The sequence below is a fragment of the Lagopus muta genome, chromosome 7, assembly GCF_023343835.1.
Source record: "Lagopus muta isolate bLagMut1 chromosome 7, bLagMut1 primary, whole genome shotgun sequence".
Classification (NCBI taxonomy): Eukaryota; Metazoa; Chordata; class Aves; order Galliformes; family Phasianidae; genus Lagopus; species Lagopus muta.
Genome location: NC_064439.1, coordinates 9,019,932 through 9,034,516, shown reverse-complemented (window position 1 = coordinate 9,034,516; position 14,585 = coordinate 9,019,932). Strand labels below are relative to the sequence as shown.

The 14,585-nt window shown below is 40.5% G+C and overlaps 1 protein-coding gene across 6 annotated transcripts in view; it reads left to right on the top strand.

Moving 5' to 3' along the window:
* Window positions 1-14,585, top strand: part of PTPRN2 (protein tyrosine phosphatase receptor type N2) — a 617,090-nt gene that overhangs the window by 557,448 nt on the left and 45,057 nt on the right. For all 6 annotated transcript variants that reach the window (XM_048951018.1, XM_048951017.1, XM_048951019.1 and 3 more), the window contains exons 15-16: window positions 2,910-3,057; window positions 9,147-9,220. In XM_048951018.1, the coding sequence (XP_048806975.1) occupies window positions 2,910-3,057; window positions 9,147-9,220 (222 nt within the window). The remainder of the gene's footprint in view (window positions 1-2,909; window positions 3,058-9,146; window positions 9,221-14,585) is intronic.

Here is a 14,585-nt window from a genome sequence, read left to right as displayed (position 1 = left end):
AGAAGTGCCCTGTGAATCTCATCTGCGTGATGCAGGTACTGAGATTAGGTGGAAGATGATTGTGGTGGAAGTGAAAGTTTCAGTGTCTACACTTGTGCATTCATTTTTTACACTCAGAATTCCTTGAGAAAGGAAGTTAAATGTAGAAAATATTCCTTTTAGAGGAGAGATAAGTTGTTTAAAAATTCATATCCACTGAAAGCAATCAAAATATCTTAGCAATGTCATGTTCAACAATTTAAAGCTTATTTTTAGCTTTCTTCGTGAAACTTAATCTTTGAGGTCATCAAATAGACGAGTCGGAGCCAGCAGGAACCTGCATGCTCTGTGCAGCCCTCCCATAGGAATTGGGCATTCATCAACCCTTTCCTTCATGGATCCCATGATATTTTGGAAAAGTTCATTGTTGACAGACCCGTGTATCTGCAGAAAGTGTTCCTGAGGTTTGAGTTGATGGACATGTCAAAGTGAAACTGTTTACAGAACTGGAGCTCGGAATGGGAAGGATCTGGCGGTTGCCCCATGTCTGCCTGAGCTTTGCCTGCTGTGTTCAGAACTGCTCTCCTCAAGCAGGAGCCCTGTCTCAGTGATGCTGTCAGATGTCACTGCTTTTTTTTCCCCCCCTTTGCCTCCCTACAATTCTTATGCACCAACTGTTCTCTGCACGGGAAAGATTATTTTTTCTGGTATGTGCAGTGTCCAGGCCAGGATTTACTGGACAAAAAGAGTAGGATCTCCCCCTTTCCTCACCAGCAGCAGCCATTTGGCAAGGACAATTAGCCATAATTAACAGTGATAACTAGTGTCAGGACACATGGAAACAGCTTTAAGTTGCTCTGGGGGAGTTTCGGTTTGGGTATCAGGAAAAATTTCTTTTCAGAAAGAGTGATGAGGTATTGCAGCAGGCTGTCCAGGGAGGCTGTGAAGTCACCATCCCTGGAGGTGTTCAGGAGCCATGGAAATGTGACAGTGGGGGATGTGGTCAGTGGGCATGGTGAGGGTGGCTTGGTGTTTGAACTAGCTGATTTTAGAGGTCTTTTCTAACCTTCATGATTCTGTGATGGACTCGAGCAAAGTGCTGGGGGATGAGTGATTCCCTCCCAGCAGCCTGGGTTGTGCCTGTTCTCATTGACCTACTCCCCTCATGGAGCTGCTCATGCCCCCAGCCCCTCATTCTGCAGCCAAAGGCCCCATCCCCTGCCATTTTTTCCCGCTATTTTTACAAGGAAGCAATCACACAGTGGGTGTTCTGATTTGTATCTAGGCCACCACTGTTTTCTGCCTCCTTTAGAAGCCTTTCTTCTACACAGTATGCTTCCTTACAGGAACATTTAGCCAGTCTTTCTGGAAACATCACTTCTTGAATTGCTTTTTGGTAACAAGCATGATTTATAAATCTCATGGAAAGATGGACACATGCAACAAACCTTGCACAGAGACATAACTGCGTGTCAGAAGCAGTTTTGTAGGTGAAATTGTTCCCATGCCCAATTCAGTGGGGAGTGCGGTGAGCGACAGCTGTGGCAGTGCTCAGTTTGGCAGAAGATGAACTTGGAGCTTTTTGCACCTTCTGCTGAAGCTGCTGAGAGGACGGGACTGCCCTTCATTAAAGCATGTCTGAAGACTCCTTGGTACAACAGAGGTGCCACATGGTGGGGAAATTAAGCAATTAAATATTTTATATACTTCCAGGGGGATTTTTTTTATAAGAATGTTTCCTAAACAAGTGTAGATGGGACTGCAGCAGGGCATGGTCCAGCAGGAGCCCCTTGGGTTATACCAACCAACCTTTAAGGGTATTGAAGAGCTTAATTTACAGATATGAGCTGGGTGTACTGTGTGGTTACTCTGTTGCTCTGGGAAGTAATTTGGACGGGTAAGTAGACCTGCAGTACCAGATTCTTTATTTCATTGCTGCAGAGAGGGGAAGAGATTCTTCGTAAACATTCCTGCGGTCTCCCCCTCATCTATTCAGAACAGTTTTTAGGACCATGGTGTGAAGGAGCAGGTTCTTATTTAAATTTTGGAAAACCTCTGGATGCGAATTCCCAACCCAGTGCTGTACAGAATGTCTTGTCTTGTGAGAGCCTCAAAGACTTAAGATCTGCCCTAATATACTCTGGTGGGCTGTCATTCCTGGGATACCAATTAAATTTTCTTTGAAGGTGATTCCCCTAAACATAGTTGCTTTTACTGAAGAGCAGGTACAAGGCATAGTCTTTAACAGTATATATTAACACCATCTTCTCAGTGCAAGGCTCACTCTGCACCTGGACTGGCACAGTATGAACTCCTTGTCTTTGCACTTAAGTCTGGCAATTTTTAAATTCTCAGGAACTGTATTGATGATTTGAGTTTGCGTGTGTGCTTGAACATTAGTTTTAAAAGCCTTCTGTTTGACTACAGATGTTGTCGTAGCAACTTGTTTTTATTGATGGGTACTCATTACTCTTCTGTTGTCCAGTGAAGTAGACAGTTGTGCGTACATTTTCAAGGCACTGAAGAAGTTTCTTGCTCACTAAGTTCCACATCTGGAGATTTCAGGCATTTCTTCTCAGTTAGTGCTGGTACATATTAATGATCTGGTTTTTGTATAGCACAAATGAGGTCGAAGTAAAGTCACATCAATAAATGAGTTAGCAGTCAGACTGAGTGTGTCCCAGAGCTCAGGATTTCTACTCTTTTCTACTTTCTACTTCTACTTTTCACTCCTGACCATTCTCCCCTTGCTTTAGGATAAAGGCAGTTTCTGAGCTCTCAATGGAAACAAGTTCTGAGCAAGTACTTATTTGGAGAAGCTCTGAATCATTACCTTATGTCTTCCTGTTCTGCTTTCCATCCTGAGATGCATCCTTTTAGCTTTGAGACCAGATAAGCCAATGCTTAATATAGTATTCTTTTAATTCCAGTCCTACATGGAAGATCACCTGAAAAACAAGAATCGTCTGGAGAAAGAGTGGGAAGCTCTTTGTGCTTATCAGGCTGAACCCAATGCCACCACTGTTGCACAGAAGGAGGAAAACACCCAGAAGAATCGCTCCCGGGCTGTAGTACCATGTATGTATACTTTAATTTCCATGGCTACTTCTTAAATTCTTGATACTTCTCTCAATATCCTTTGCACAGTGCTTGGAGAGTTTACAGATGCCAGGCAAACAAAATACAGAGTAGTGTATGTGTACACTAGAGAAGTGTAGCTATGAATATGGCTGGATCCATGTCCTGTTGTCATTTCAGAATGTGTTTGTCTTCTCGTAAGTAGCATATATGTTACAAAAATGCACAGTTATGTCACCAATTGCTGCTGCTGCAGCTGTGCTGTCTCATGAAATTCAATAGCCAGAGTGCTTTTCAATGTTGGAATATACTTTCTGTGCAAGAGTGGCATCTGTAGCCATTCAGCAGAAAAGTTTGGCTTGTTTGGACAAGTTGGTATCGTGTCCATCCAACAGTAATACCAGCAGTCTATAATCAGAGCTGGATGATCTGTTTATCAGATACTCAGCTGTACTGAATGAGCCCCTCTAGGCTTCAGTGGACAAGCTTGCAAACTGGCTTCTTTCTCTGCTAGGATTAGGATGAAAAGAAGGAAAATAAAAAGGGAGCCAGTTTATATTCCTAGAATGTACTTTTTCTGTAAGCAGCCATTTTTTTTTTTTTGAGTTTGAAATAAAAAGAACACATTTTTCTTATGCAAATGTATTTCTCATAGTTTACATCGGTAATCTGCAGCCACGTGTTTTATTAAGCAACCAATGAAACAAAACTGAAGCTGAGAATATATGCAGAGTCCACAGCAACAAAAATGCTCTCAGTCAGTGTGCCCACAATCCAGCTGGGTAGCTTGGCAAACATACACAGCTACTTTAATTTTTAAAGTGCTCTGAAAACATTAATTTTCCCTATGAGAGCCTTAAGTACTATTTTTCCTTTAGAAGTGGGAAAATGACAGGTAAGACATTAAGTAAATGTCAGAGCCAGATTTGGAGTGAAGATTTTTTTGGAGCTACTTGGTAATTTCCCTGAGCCCATCAGTGCCCACGTGCTTGTTTCAGTGGGATTTGGCTCTCCTCTTAATTTAGAGATTCTTTCTGCATTACTGTGCTGCTTAGGAGAGGAGCACTGTAATTCTGCAATACACATTCTTACGAATAAATATCATGCTGGTCAAAAGTCTGCTAGGACAGTAGCAATACTTGATTGGCTTCATGTGTTTGGGGATCATGTCTGTAGAAAAATACTTTAAAAAAAAAAAAAAATGTAAGGATAGAAGTTAAAGGAGTGTAATACCTCTGTGCTCTTTTCCATCCCCCTGCCCCAAAATAGCATTTATAGACATAATCTGAAGTGAAAACTGCTCCATAATATGTATTGGTCAGTGTTGAACTTTATGCTTAAAGCATTCTTGTTAATGTGGACTTCCAGTCGGGCTGTGTTAAGCTGCTCTGAGCCTCCGTTCATGAATGAAACCAGATTGTTCCCGAGTCCTGCCTTGGAGGCAGCGTGGAAGCTGTAGGTGTTGCCAGAAATTGATGCTGGTTGTTGAGCTGATGCAGTGAGTGTGTCTGCATAATACAGCAAGCAATGAAATAGGAACCTTCAGGCCATTCTGGCAGTGAGTCCAGAAGCAATATAGCTGTAGCAGCACTAAAGAGCAGGGAGTTTTAGCTTAGGTGTCATGCCACACTAGACAGCTGAGCTATTTTCAGAGGTGAGTTGGCAGTCTTTCTCTTTTCATCATATCCTACTGCTTGGATGAATCAGCCTGTAGTGATCAGCCAAGGGTGTACAACTTCCTGCCTCTTGCTTCTTGCATAGTGTGTTCTGTGCCTGTGCTATCCATGTACACCAGCACAGTGGTTACAGTTCATCTGATGCTCTAATTAGAAGCATTTTGGCACACTTAAAACTCTTTTGACTTTAGCAAGAGTAAATAGCAATCTATTGCCTTTGCTACAATATGGAAACTTCTGTTCTGGCTAGGGGTGTGCTTGGAACTTTCCTCTTTGAGTTGTACAGAACTTCCTGCTCTCCCTTCCTAAAGCTGTGTGTGCTGGTAAACAGCTGTTATGTTGGGTCCTTAGAACTGCTTCAGTGGATGAAAAGTGTGGCATTTTGATAAGATATTGGTTACTGTAAACTCTAAAATTAGGGGTGAGGAAAAAAAGGTCTCTTTTTCATGTTGTTTTTTTTATGTTATGTTTTTTTTGCATAGGCTTCTTTTTTTATGTTGTTGATAGGCTTTTGATATGCTACTACATTGTTACGCTACATTCAGTGTATTCTCAACCCTGCCCTTTTTGTATTTATAATCACCTTGACAAGATAAAACAGGATTGCCAATTCATATAAAATATTTCATCTTAGGAAGGCTTCAAAGAAGCTTTCATACTGTATTGTATTTGCTTCCAGTTTTCCTTTCTTAACCAGTCTTAAAATATGAGGATATTATTTTTTTTACTGGTTACGCACTGGTGCCGTTTTATAGGTACCACAGGTATATCATAACTTACTCTTTTACCTATCTTCTCTATACACAAGTTAGTGTCAGAATCACCTTGACGCTGCATTTAGTTAATTAACTACTTGTTCAAAAAATTCTGAAAAGTGAAGTAATTTAGACCTAGGTTAGTAAATAACATCCTTTTATCCAACCAAGAAGCATTGCAGTAGCTTAGAGTGGTGGAATACATAGATAAGTTTCTTTTAAAAAAAAAAATATATATATATATATATATATGTATATTTGGCAAATGCTCTGGGATAAATGAACTTGATTTCATTTCAGATCTCAGAAATGTTCCACGTTGTATAGATAACCTATGGACAAAACAACTGATCGGTAGATTCAGGTTCTTCACAGTCTTCAGACTGCTTTGCTTTTGCCCTCAATACTTCTTCATGTTCTTATCCCAGTGCAGTTCTGCACAGTGTTTTTATACATTCATGTGTGGGCAGGGAAATAACAGTCTAAATCTATAAGAAAGAAAATGACATTCTGGGCAGAATGTGCCATCTTGATTGCTGGGAGATGCGCCCTGCTGTGCAAAGCCTGAATTCGTACAGCCCAAAGCTTCCCATATTCATTGTTTCCAGCATTTCTTGTTGGTTCTATTCCTTCAAAAGTGTCTGACTAAAAGGACACAGAAGACAAAAAGCATTAGGTAAGTTATAAGTTTTACAGCCAGGCTTTCAATCCTCATTGGAAAGTAACACAGGTAACAGATCTTCATTAAGTCACAGGGCCACTGTGAGATATGTGGAAGATTGTGAGATGGTGTAGTACTGCAGTATTGGTGATTGTTGAAATAATTCGGGGTTTTTGGGGCCCAATTCGACTGCTTAAATATAGGAATTCAGTGCCATTTGAGATACCTAAATTATTCGAGGCCACCATGTATTGCTCGAAGGAATAACACAGGCTCTGTGGGAGACAGGTGCACTGCTAATGGCCTGAGTATCCATATAGTACAAACTCATATCTGCTGTATATTTTATCCTTTGTCCTCCATCCTCTGCACTTATACTTTGTATGTATGTAAAACACAACTTGTATTGTATTTCTCCTCAGCTGTATGTTGGTAGTAGCCTTCTTGTTTAGGAATCCTCTCTGCTATACACTTCCATCTATGCGTTTTATTTTTCTTTCAGCTGTGGTTTGGCTGGAGTGATAACAAATGCAAAACAGTGCAGCATTTGTCTGCAGCTATTGTAGACATCTGAAATGATGGCTAGTTGTAGCTTGCCCAGATTGCAATAGCAAGTAGCAGTATTTCTTTCTCATTCTTTCTCCTCTCCTATTTTTTTATTCATCTTTCCCGCTTGCTTCTTAGATTGAACTAATATTTCTTACGTTCCTCTCCTCCTTCTTTCTGTTGTGTATTTCTTTTCTTTTTGCATTTCCTGCTTCTCTTGCTCCTCCTTTGCCTCTAACACAGCAAATATTTAGTTTACAAAAAAAAAAACAAAAACCAACAACGCTTGTACATTCAGCATTTTCCCTGTTGCTTATTGTTGCTTGTTGATCATGTTGACGTTGTTCATTTTAAAGTGTGTCCGTTGCATTTTTTCCTTTTCTGCTTGTTTCGGAGGCACTATTATGCTAGTTCCTAGAAGCTTTGAAGTGATAACAGGCAGAGGCAAGCCCAATCTGTTCATAGTCAGTATGAAAGCTTGATGCTGCAACTGAAGCACACGTGAGTGAAAACTCTTGATATATACAAAAGAGATGTGTCCAACTCTTTTGCACCCTTTTTTCTGGCAGCAAGTATGGAGTCTCACCACTACGTAAGTATTATCTTGTCTCACCTTACAGGGCAGCAGGATAGTGATAAGGTACACTAAAGCAGAGAGTAGAGATGAAATACTGTGTTTAAAATAAAAAATTCTAAAAGTACTGATCTGAATCTCGACTTTTTATTGGAGAGCCATGCTGACATCTATTTGCTAACTACTGATGAATCAGTCTCCACTGTCTCCCACATTCATTACTTGAAAATTCCTTACATATTTTCTTTGGTAATTAATTTAAATGGTTTTGCTGTCCAAGGCATGTGCTTTCTCTTCAGTGCTTACTTGGCCTAAGATATGTGAGGGATCACATTCAGTGCACTTAACCTGTGCAAATCCTATAGTTTCTGAGCTGTCCTCAGGCACTCTGTGGCAATGCTCACTGTAAAGCTTCCTATAAAAAAAAAATCTTGGCTAGTCCCAAGATCTCAGGTGTAACAAGATCATTTTTGTTTCATATTTTTGATATAGCGGTGCTAAAGTAAGTGTGGAAGCAAACAATATATGTGAGCGAGCTCTCTTTCTCGTCTTCTTGATCCTCGTGCTATGTTGAAGGCTCATTTTGTGTGAATAGTCAAGAATGGATCTTCGTTTGTTTGACATGCCTTGCACGTATCTAATCTTATTCCAGGAGAAGATCTGTGTGTTAAACTTTGGTGACAATCTAGTGACTGTAAGCAAGTCTTCATTAAAGTCATACAAAGTAGAGGATTCCTGGGAGGGCAGCTCCACAACCTCTCTCTGCAATGCACTATGCAGGGTAGCTTTGCTGAGGAGTGTGAACTATAAAGGTTATGTATCAGATGAAAGTTGTTTGAGATTCATATGTAAAGATTTAGACATCTTTGCCGTAAGTTATCTGCATGTGGTCTAGTCTTCCTTCTCTGGCTGATGGAAAGAAATGGGTGCTTTTTGAGTGTAATTTGTCTTGCCTTTTGAGACAGCTGAATCAGGATGAGATGATTCATGACCCAGAAACGTTTTTTTCTTGAAAAGTCTAGATGACTGGAACAGTTGCAGGCATCTGTGTTGTCACTTTCTAAATACAGACAAATAAACCCCATCCATTATGTAAATTCTGAAATTCTAAATGAAGAGATCGAGTGTTTTGGATGTACCTGCTGTAAACATAATTGAGCTACAGCCATTAAAAATACAAATCAAAAATGGTAAAAGAATTGTGACAATAGACAACCCCATGAATCGGTCTCCTGTGTCCAGAGCTGCTGTGTTCTCTACCAGTGATGCCTGAGCTGGCTCCGTGGCCAACAGTGCAGGAACATCTGTGTGTGCTCCACTCATACATTCAGTTGTAGGTGTGCTGTGTTTTGTCTCTCCTAGGAGCATTGCCAAGTCATATTGTCTCCTCACATCTCTGGCATAGCACCACGCAGCAGTGATGTTTGATCAGGACAGATTAACTTTCTGTCCAGCTCCAAATTGTGCTTCGGTGTTCCTGCTGTTCATTTTAAAGAGAAGCCAGATGGACCAAGTCCATCAGCTTGCTTCTCCCATGACCCTGCAAAAACACAGGAGTGTTTTCTGTAGTACCGTCTTTTTTCCTAGTGACTTTCCTAGTTTAAATCTTAAACTCCCTGAGCAGCACCATATTGTGGTGCTCACATATTGATACTCAGCCCCTGAGATATCTCAGCTTCGTTCCTGAGCCAAGCTGTGACTGTGGTTGTATCAAACTTAGGCTGCATTAGGAGTCAGAAGAAAGTATCCTGTCTGCTGCTTACCCTGTTGAAGTGCCTGTCTTGAAGTGCATGTTAATCTGACTTTGAATTTCAGTTTACTTCTCTATACAAGTATCCTATCTATTGTAACTTTCATCTCTTTGTTTGCCTTTGCAGATGATCACTCCAGGATATGTCTGAAAGCTGAAAATAGCCACGACAATTCAGACTACATCAATGCTAGCCCAATTGTAAGTGCAACAGTTTATGAGAAATAATCCAAGTAATCTTTCCTTGTATTTCCATGCTGTTAAAATACGCTAACTTGGAGTATCTCACTGCCTCACAATGCTGATGTCTCAGTGTCCTTTGAAACCGAAGACAAAGAAATCTCCTGCAAGTGCATTCAATTCTCTTGTGGGTTTCGTTTCAGAACAACAGAGACACTAGGTAGTTCTTCTGTCTCACAACAATGTCAGTTTTCTTTACTTGATATTTGCAGTGATGATAAATATCAGTGATATGCCTTTTGCTTAGCTGTCCTTCTGTGAGGAGGCTAAGGTTGGTTGACAGACTATAAGAAAGAAGGAGATAGACTCTTGAGCACGGTCTGCTCTGGTAGGAAAAGGGGAAATGGTTTCAAACTAAAGGTGGGGTAGTGGATATAATAAAAAGGTATTTTACAATAGGGTTGCGAAGCATGGGCACAGGTTGTTCTGAGATGTGGATGCTCCCTCCATCTCTGGAGACATTCCAGGTCAGGCTGGACAGGGAGGGCTCTGAGTGCCTGATGGAGCAGTAGTGTCCCTGCTCATTGCAGGGAGGTTGAACTTGATGATCTTTAAAGGTCACTTCGTACTCATACAATTCTGTGAACTATGATTCATTCACTTTAAGCTTGTCTTACTGGCTAATGTCATAAGAGGAATGGTTTATGCAGGTGCAGACCACCAACCTTTCCAAGCTTATGAATTTCTGGAGCAAGAAGTGACATTTCCTTTTCCCTTACTTCATCTGTTGCATTCCTAGTAGTGCATAGCTGTGTTTCTTTAGCCCTCCTGGTTCTTTGGAGGGCTTGCTGTTTTGAAAAGAGTAACAAGTTCCCTTACCTCTTTATGTTCATTCAAACTGCAAATTAGGTCTGCCCAGCTGTTGCCTCTGGATACCTCAGCATGGCCCAGCTGCCCTTTCTTGTCCTACTTATGCTGAGTATAGATCCTTGCTTGTCTGTGAAAGGTGATAGGGAGAAAAGCTCTCTATTTTTAGACACAAAGCAGGTTTGATGGAGCCAATAGTGTTGCCCTATCCTGGCTTCTCAGTGAAAGCATCAGGATGCCTTTTGAAGGGGAAGAAAGGAGCTGTGTCTTTGACCTCTATGGAAACTACTGTGATGCATGTCACTTTGCATGTGGTTTTTATGCACATTACTGGAGAAAATTATTAGAGTGAAACTCTATGATAAAGAATTTAGGATGGAGTGGGCTGTGTGTGCTGTTACTGTTTCATTTTCCTGGGGAGTATCACTCCCCCAGTTAAATCAATTCATGTGGGCAAAGCAGCTGACAGTTTGCTACAGCATGAGATTAGAGGCTGCTTTCTTCCAAGATTGTTGACAATACTTTCTCCCTCCTTCCTTCCCCCCCCCCCCCCCAAAAGAAAGGAAAAAAAAAATCGAAACTTTTTTCTGAGCTTCATACTCTTTACTTGGATTGGAGTTCAAAAGCCTCATTTCATTGCATATATACAAATGTTTTATTCAAAGAGTTAAAATACAAAGAATGCAGCAGACATTTTCAGGAAACTTTTGTCTTTGACTGAAGATAGAGAAGAGCACGTGCAGTCTTCAGGGATTTCCAGCTGCCATTTCAGAGGACAAGGGTAAGATGTGCATGGATTGAAGCTGTTTTGAGGCATCTTTAAACATTTCTAGACCAAGCTTTAACTGGCCTCGGGATCAGATCATCTGAGTAACTTTGAGCTCCAGGAAATTTGTATCCCACTTATAAAATCATACACAGAGGCTCAACTCCAGGACTTCAGTGCTCTTTTTCTCTGTTTTTAGAGCACATTGGGTGAATTCTGTTTGCTCAGGCTTTTATGTCATAGCGGGATCTGAGAGATTTAGAAGCAAGTGTTAACGGGGACTGAGATACTGTTTTCCTTTAAGTGCTTGGTGTTAATTTCTACTGTTTCAAGAAATTGAACTACAACATTGTTAGATATGGTTCTAAGCCAGGTTCAGAGCTGCCAGTAGCACAGATGCTGTATTTTTGCCGAAGAAGTGAGTATGGACTTATGCAAGTTGCCCAGAAGTCTATGTGGGCACAGTCTAACTGGTTTTGGCACACAGATTCGCTTGGTTGATGGGTAAAATCTGGAATGCATTTATATGACTGTTTCAATTTTATTTCTGGATTATAGAATAGATATTCCCTTAATTACATTGATGAGACAAGTGTTAGATCAAGTACTGTTGGGAATGGAGAAGCTAAGATATTCCGCTGACATAAATAGCAAGATATTTATGTTGACTGGATGCACCATGTTACTGCAGGGAGAGGGTCTCCACTGGCACAGCATTTAAGTCTTCTGGTTTTACAGGGGGTTCTAGTCTGGTCTCTCCAGCATTCAAGGATATTTTCTACTGTAAGATTAGGAGACATTTTGTTTTATGTAGCTTTCCCAGACTCAAGAGTTTGGTCTAGTAAGAAAAGTCACACAAACTGAATTTCTTCAGGTTGTCTCCCTGTCTCTTCGTGTGCTCAGATGTATGTAAGTACACGACTGTTTGGGTTTGGACAAGCACCTGTGGTCTTTCATAGCCGTAGAAAACTCCCAACAGAAACTATTAAGCTCCACTTCTTTGTGGTAGGGATCCTACAGTGTGGGAAGGAGTGCCACAGCCCACATTCACGTAGACAACCTGTTAAACCAAGGAAAGAGATGCTCCAAATAGTTTTGCGAGTTTGTTTAGCTAACTCAGTAGTTGTGCTGTTTTGAAAGCAGTAGTTCAAATGTGTTTCCTGAAGGTCAGTGGGAGGAAGACACTAGTTTGCAAGCTCGTATTTTAGAAAGATTCCCTGCAAACTGCCTCATTTCAAGAGAATGAGATATCTTCAGGTTAGAGTAAATTTTTTGTTAATCTGGAATTGTTTCTGTACGGAGAGGTAGAATTTAGGAGTAATGGAGGCTTTCAGTGCTGTTCACCACCTTGGAAGCCTGCCAAAATATTCTGTCAGCCCCTTGGTTCTGCAGTATTTTCTGCACTGTTCACACTGCACAGGTCACACACTACTACTGTTTGTTTTCTGTTTGTGGATTTGGAGTAAAAACGATTGTACCTTTATTCACTCTCCAAAAGTTCTGCTGTTTCTTTCTTCCAGAAGGTTGTCTTTCTACTTAAATAACATCAGTAATTACCATGTCAGTACTGTGATGTTTGTTGGTGCACTTGTGCAGTGGTGCAACCAGTGCTTGGGTTGGGAGCGCATTGTGAACTGCAAGATGAACACTAATAGCAGAGGCTCTAAACTGGAAGAGGACTTCTCCTCCCTGCATGTGAGCTGTCCGCCAGGGGAAGAGTGCAGAATAAAGCAATTATATTTGTGCTTTGGGTAGGGAGGCTTCCAGTCATGTACGTGTTGCTGGGTATCCAGCTTCTAGGTCAGTGGTCCAGCCTCCAGCTGGGCATCACTCAGCATTGCCTTAAGTCTAAATGAGTGCAGCAGAACACAGCTAAAAAAAAAAAATAAATAAAAATCCCATTGCTAGACAATGAGCTGGCCACCTGCCCACATCTTCTTTCCTTTAAAAAAACAAATGCTGCTCCCTCAAGAGCAGCTTTCCCTCTAGCATGTTGTGAAAACTGGGGTTAGATTGGTGGCCTCAGTATGCCTGGAAGAAGTTGAAGAGAACCAGCAGAGATTTAATCCAAGTTTTTTTCTGTAGCCATTTAATTTTCATGTAGCTTCAGGCCAGGCAAAATGAGTCCTTGGGAGAATTTGCAGGGTAAAAGTGGGGTAGAAATCTGTTTCCCTCCTCTCCGGAATAAAATAAAGTAATATGATAATAGCTCTGCTATTGGCTGCTGAATGAAAGGCTTGCAATTACAGCACAAGGAGACCCTGACTGTGCAGAATAAAACTGTGATAATTACATCTGTCATATTTGTATTTAGTCCTCATTAAATTTCGGGAAAATCATCCAGTGGTAAATAATGTGCAATCTTTGCTTTTAAATCAGAGGTCATGAAAGTAAATGGGAATTCTGTTTTTCCTCATAGGGTGTCTGGGAGAGAAAAAAAATCCCATCAACTACATTTAAAAACTCAGTTTGCTTATTATTGAAGACACCAGACTGAGGAATGTCATTAACGTGACAGTTTGTTCAAACACAGCATACAAATTTCATCACCAGGAATGGGCTCTGAAATTCATAACAGCATTCACAGCCAGATTTACTTCTTTCATTCCATTAGGGGTTTTAAAAGAAGGATGGGAAATTTGTTTTAAATTTTAAACCAAACGTGAAGGTGAGGTCTGGTCTGCCTTCTTTTGTTTTAATGCTGAAATTTAAGTGATTACAGAGTTCAGAAGCATTTAGTGGACACACTTTTTTTACTTTCATAGGTTATTTATGCCTTATGGTGTACAGTAAATAGATGTAGAGGCGTAGATTATATGGACAGTATATGCTCATTGAATCTGGAAACCACCTAGTACCTTGAATTCATACAAATTTAAGGCATTAATCAAAGTTGAACTTGATTTCCGTCTTATTTAGTCTCCACTGTATCTCATTCTGATCTTATAGGAATATTTCAGCTCAGATTTAGGTCAAGGTGAATACAGTGTGGCTGAGATCACATCTTGCCCAGCGTTGTAGTGTGCAGAAAGTAAGGATCTGAGAATCTGAGGCAGAAGGTAAAGGGCAGGAATGAATCAGTGTATAATGTACGTGAGAGTTTAAAATGGTCATCAATGCCTCTGGACATCTTTGCTTTTACTTCAGTTTCCAGTTTCATGAAGACTGCTTCTCAAGGATCTGTATGTACTGCTATGTCAAATACAACAGGTTTGAGGATTTTTCTCCCAGAATGTATTGATATTGCTGTACTTCATCAGCATGATCAGTGAGATCCTGCAGCAATGGGATTTCTAACTCACAAAAATACTGAATTCTTCAGAGAAACAGAGCAGTTGGATAGTGGAGCTCTTGTATGAACAACGAGAGGAGTTTTTTACTCTCTAGTAAAGTAAATTTATATTTTCTGCTCCAAAACAGAGTACATTGACTTTAATTAGAAATTACTGTAGAAAAGCACAAATATGCCACTAATATATCTAATAGTTAGGGATTGTTTTCTGTGGCGCTTGTTTTCTAGCAATAAACATGAATGATGATCCTGTTTGTTCCCATTTGCTTTTGGTAATGACCAAAAGACCAGTTAATATGGCCCGTTCTAGTATTTGATCCTTGATTCCTTTCTTCCTTAATACAATAACATGGAATCCCATTCTGAAACATCACCAGGTTTGCCTCTGTCGTATTACATCAGGAAATGAGATATCTGCCACAGCATTACTGCTGCAATAATTGCACCTTTCTTCTTTTGAG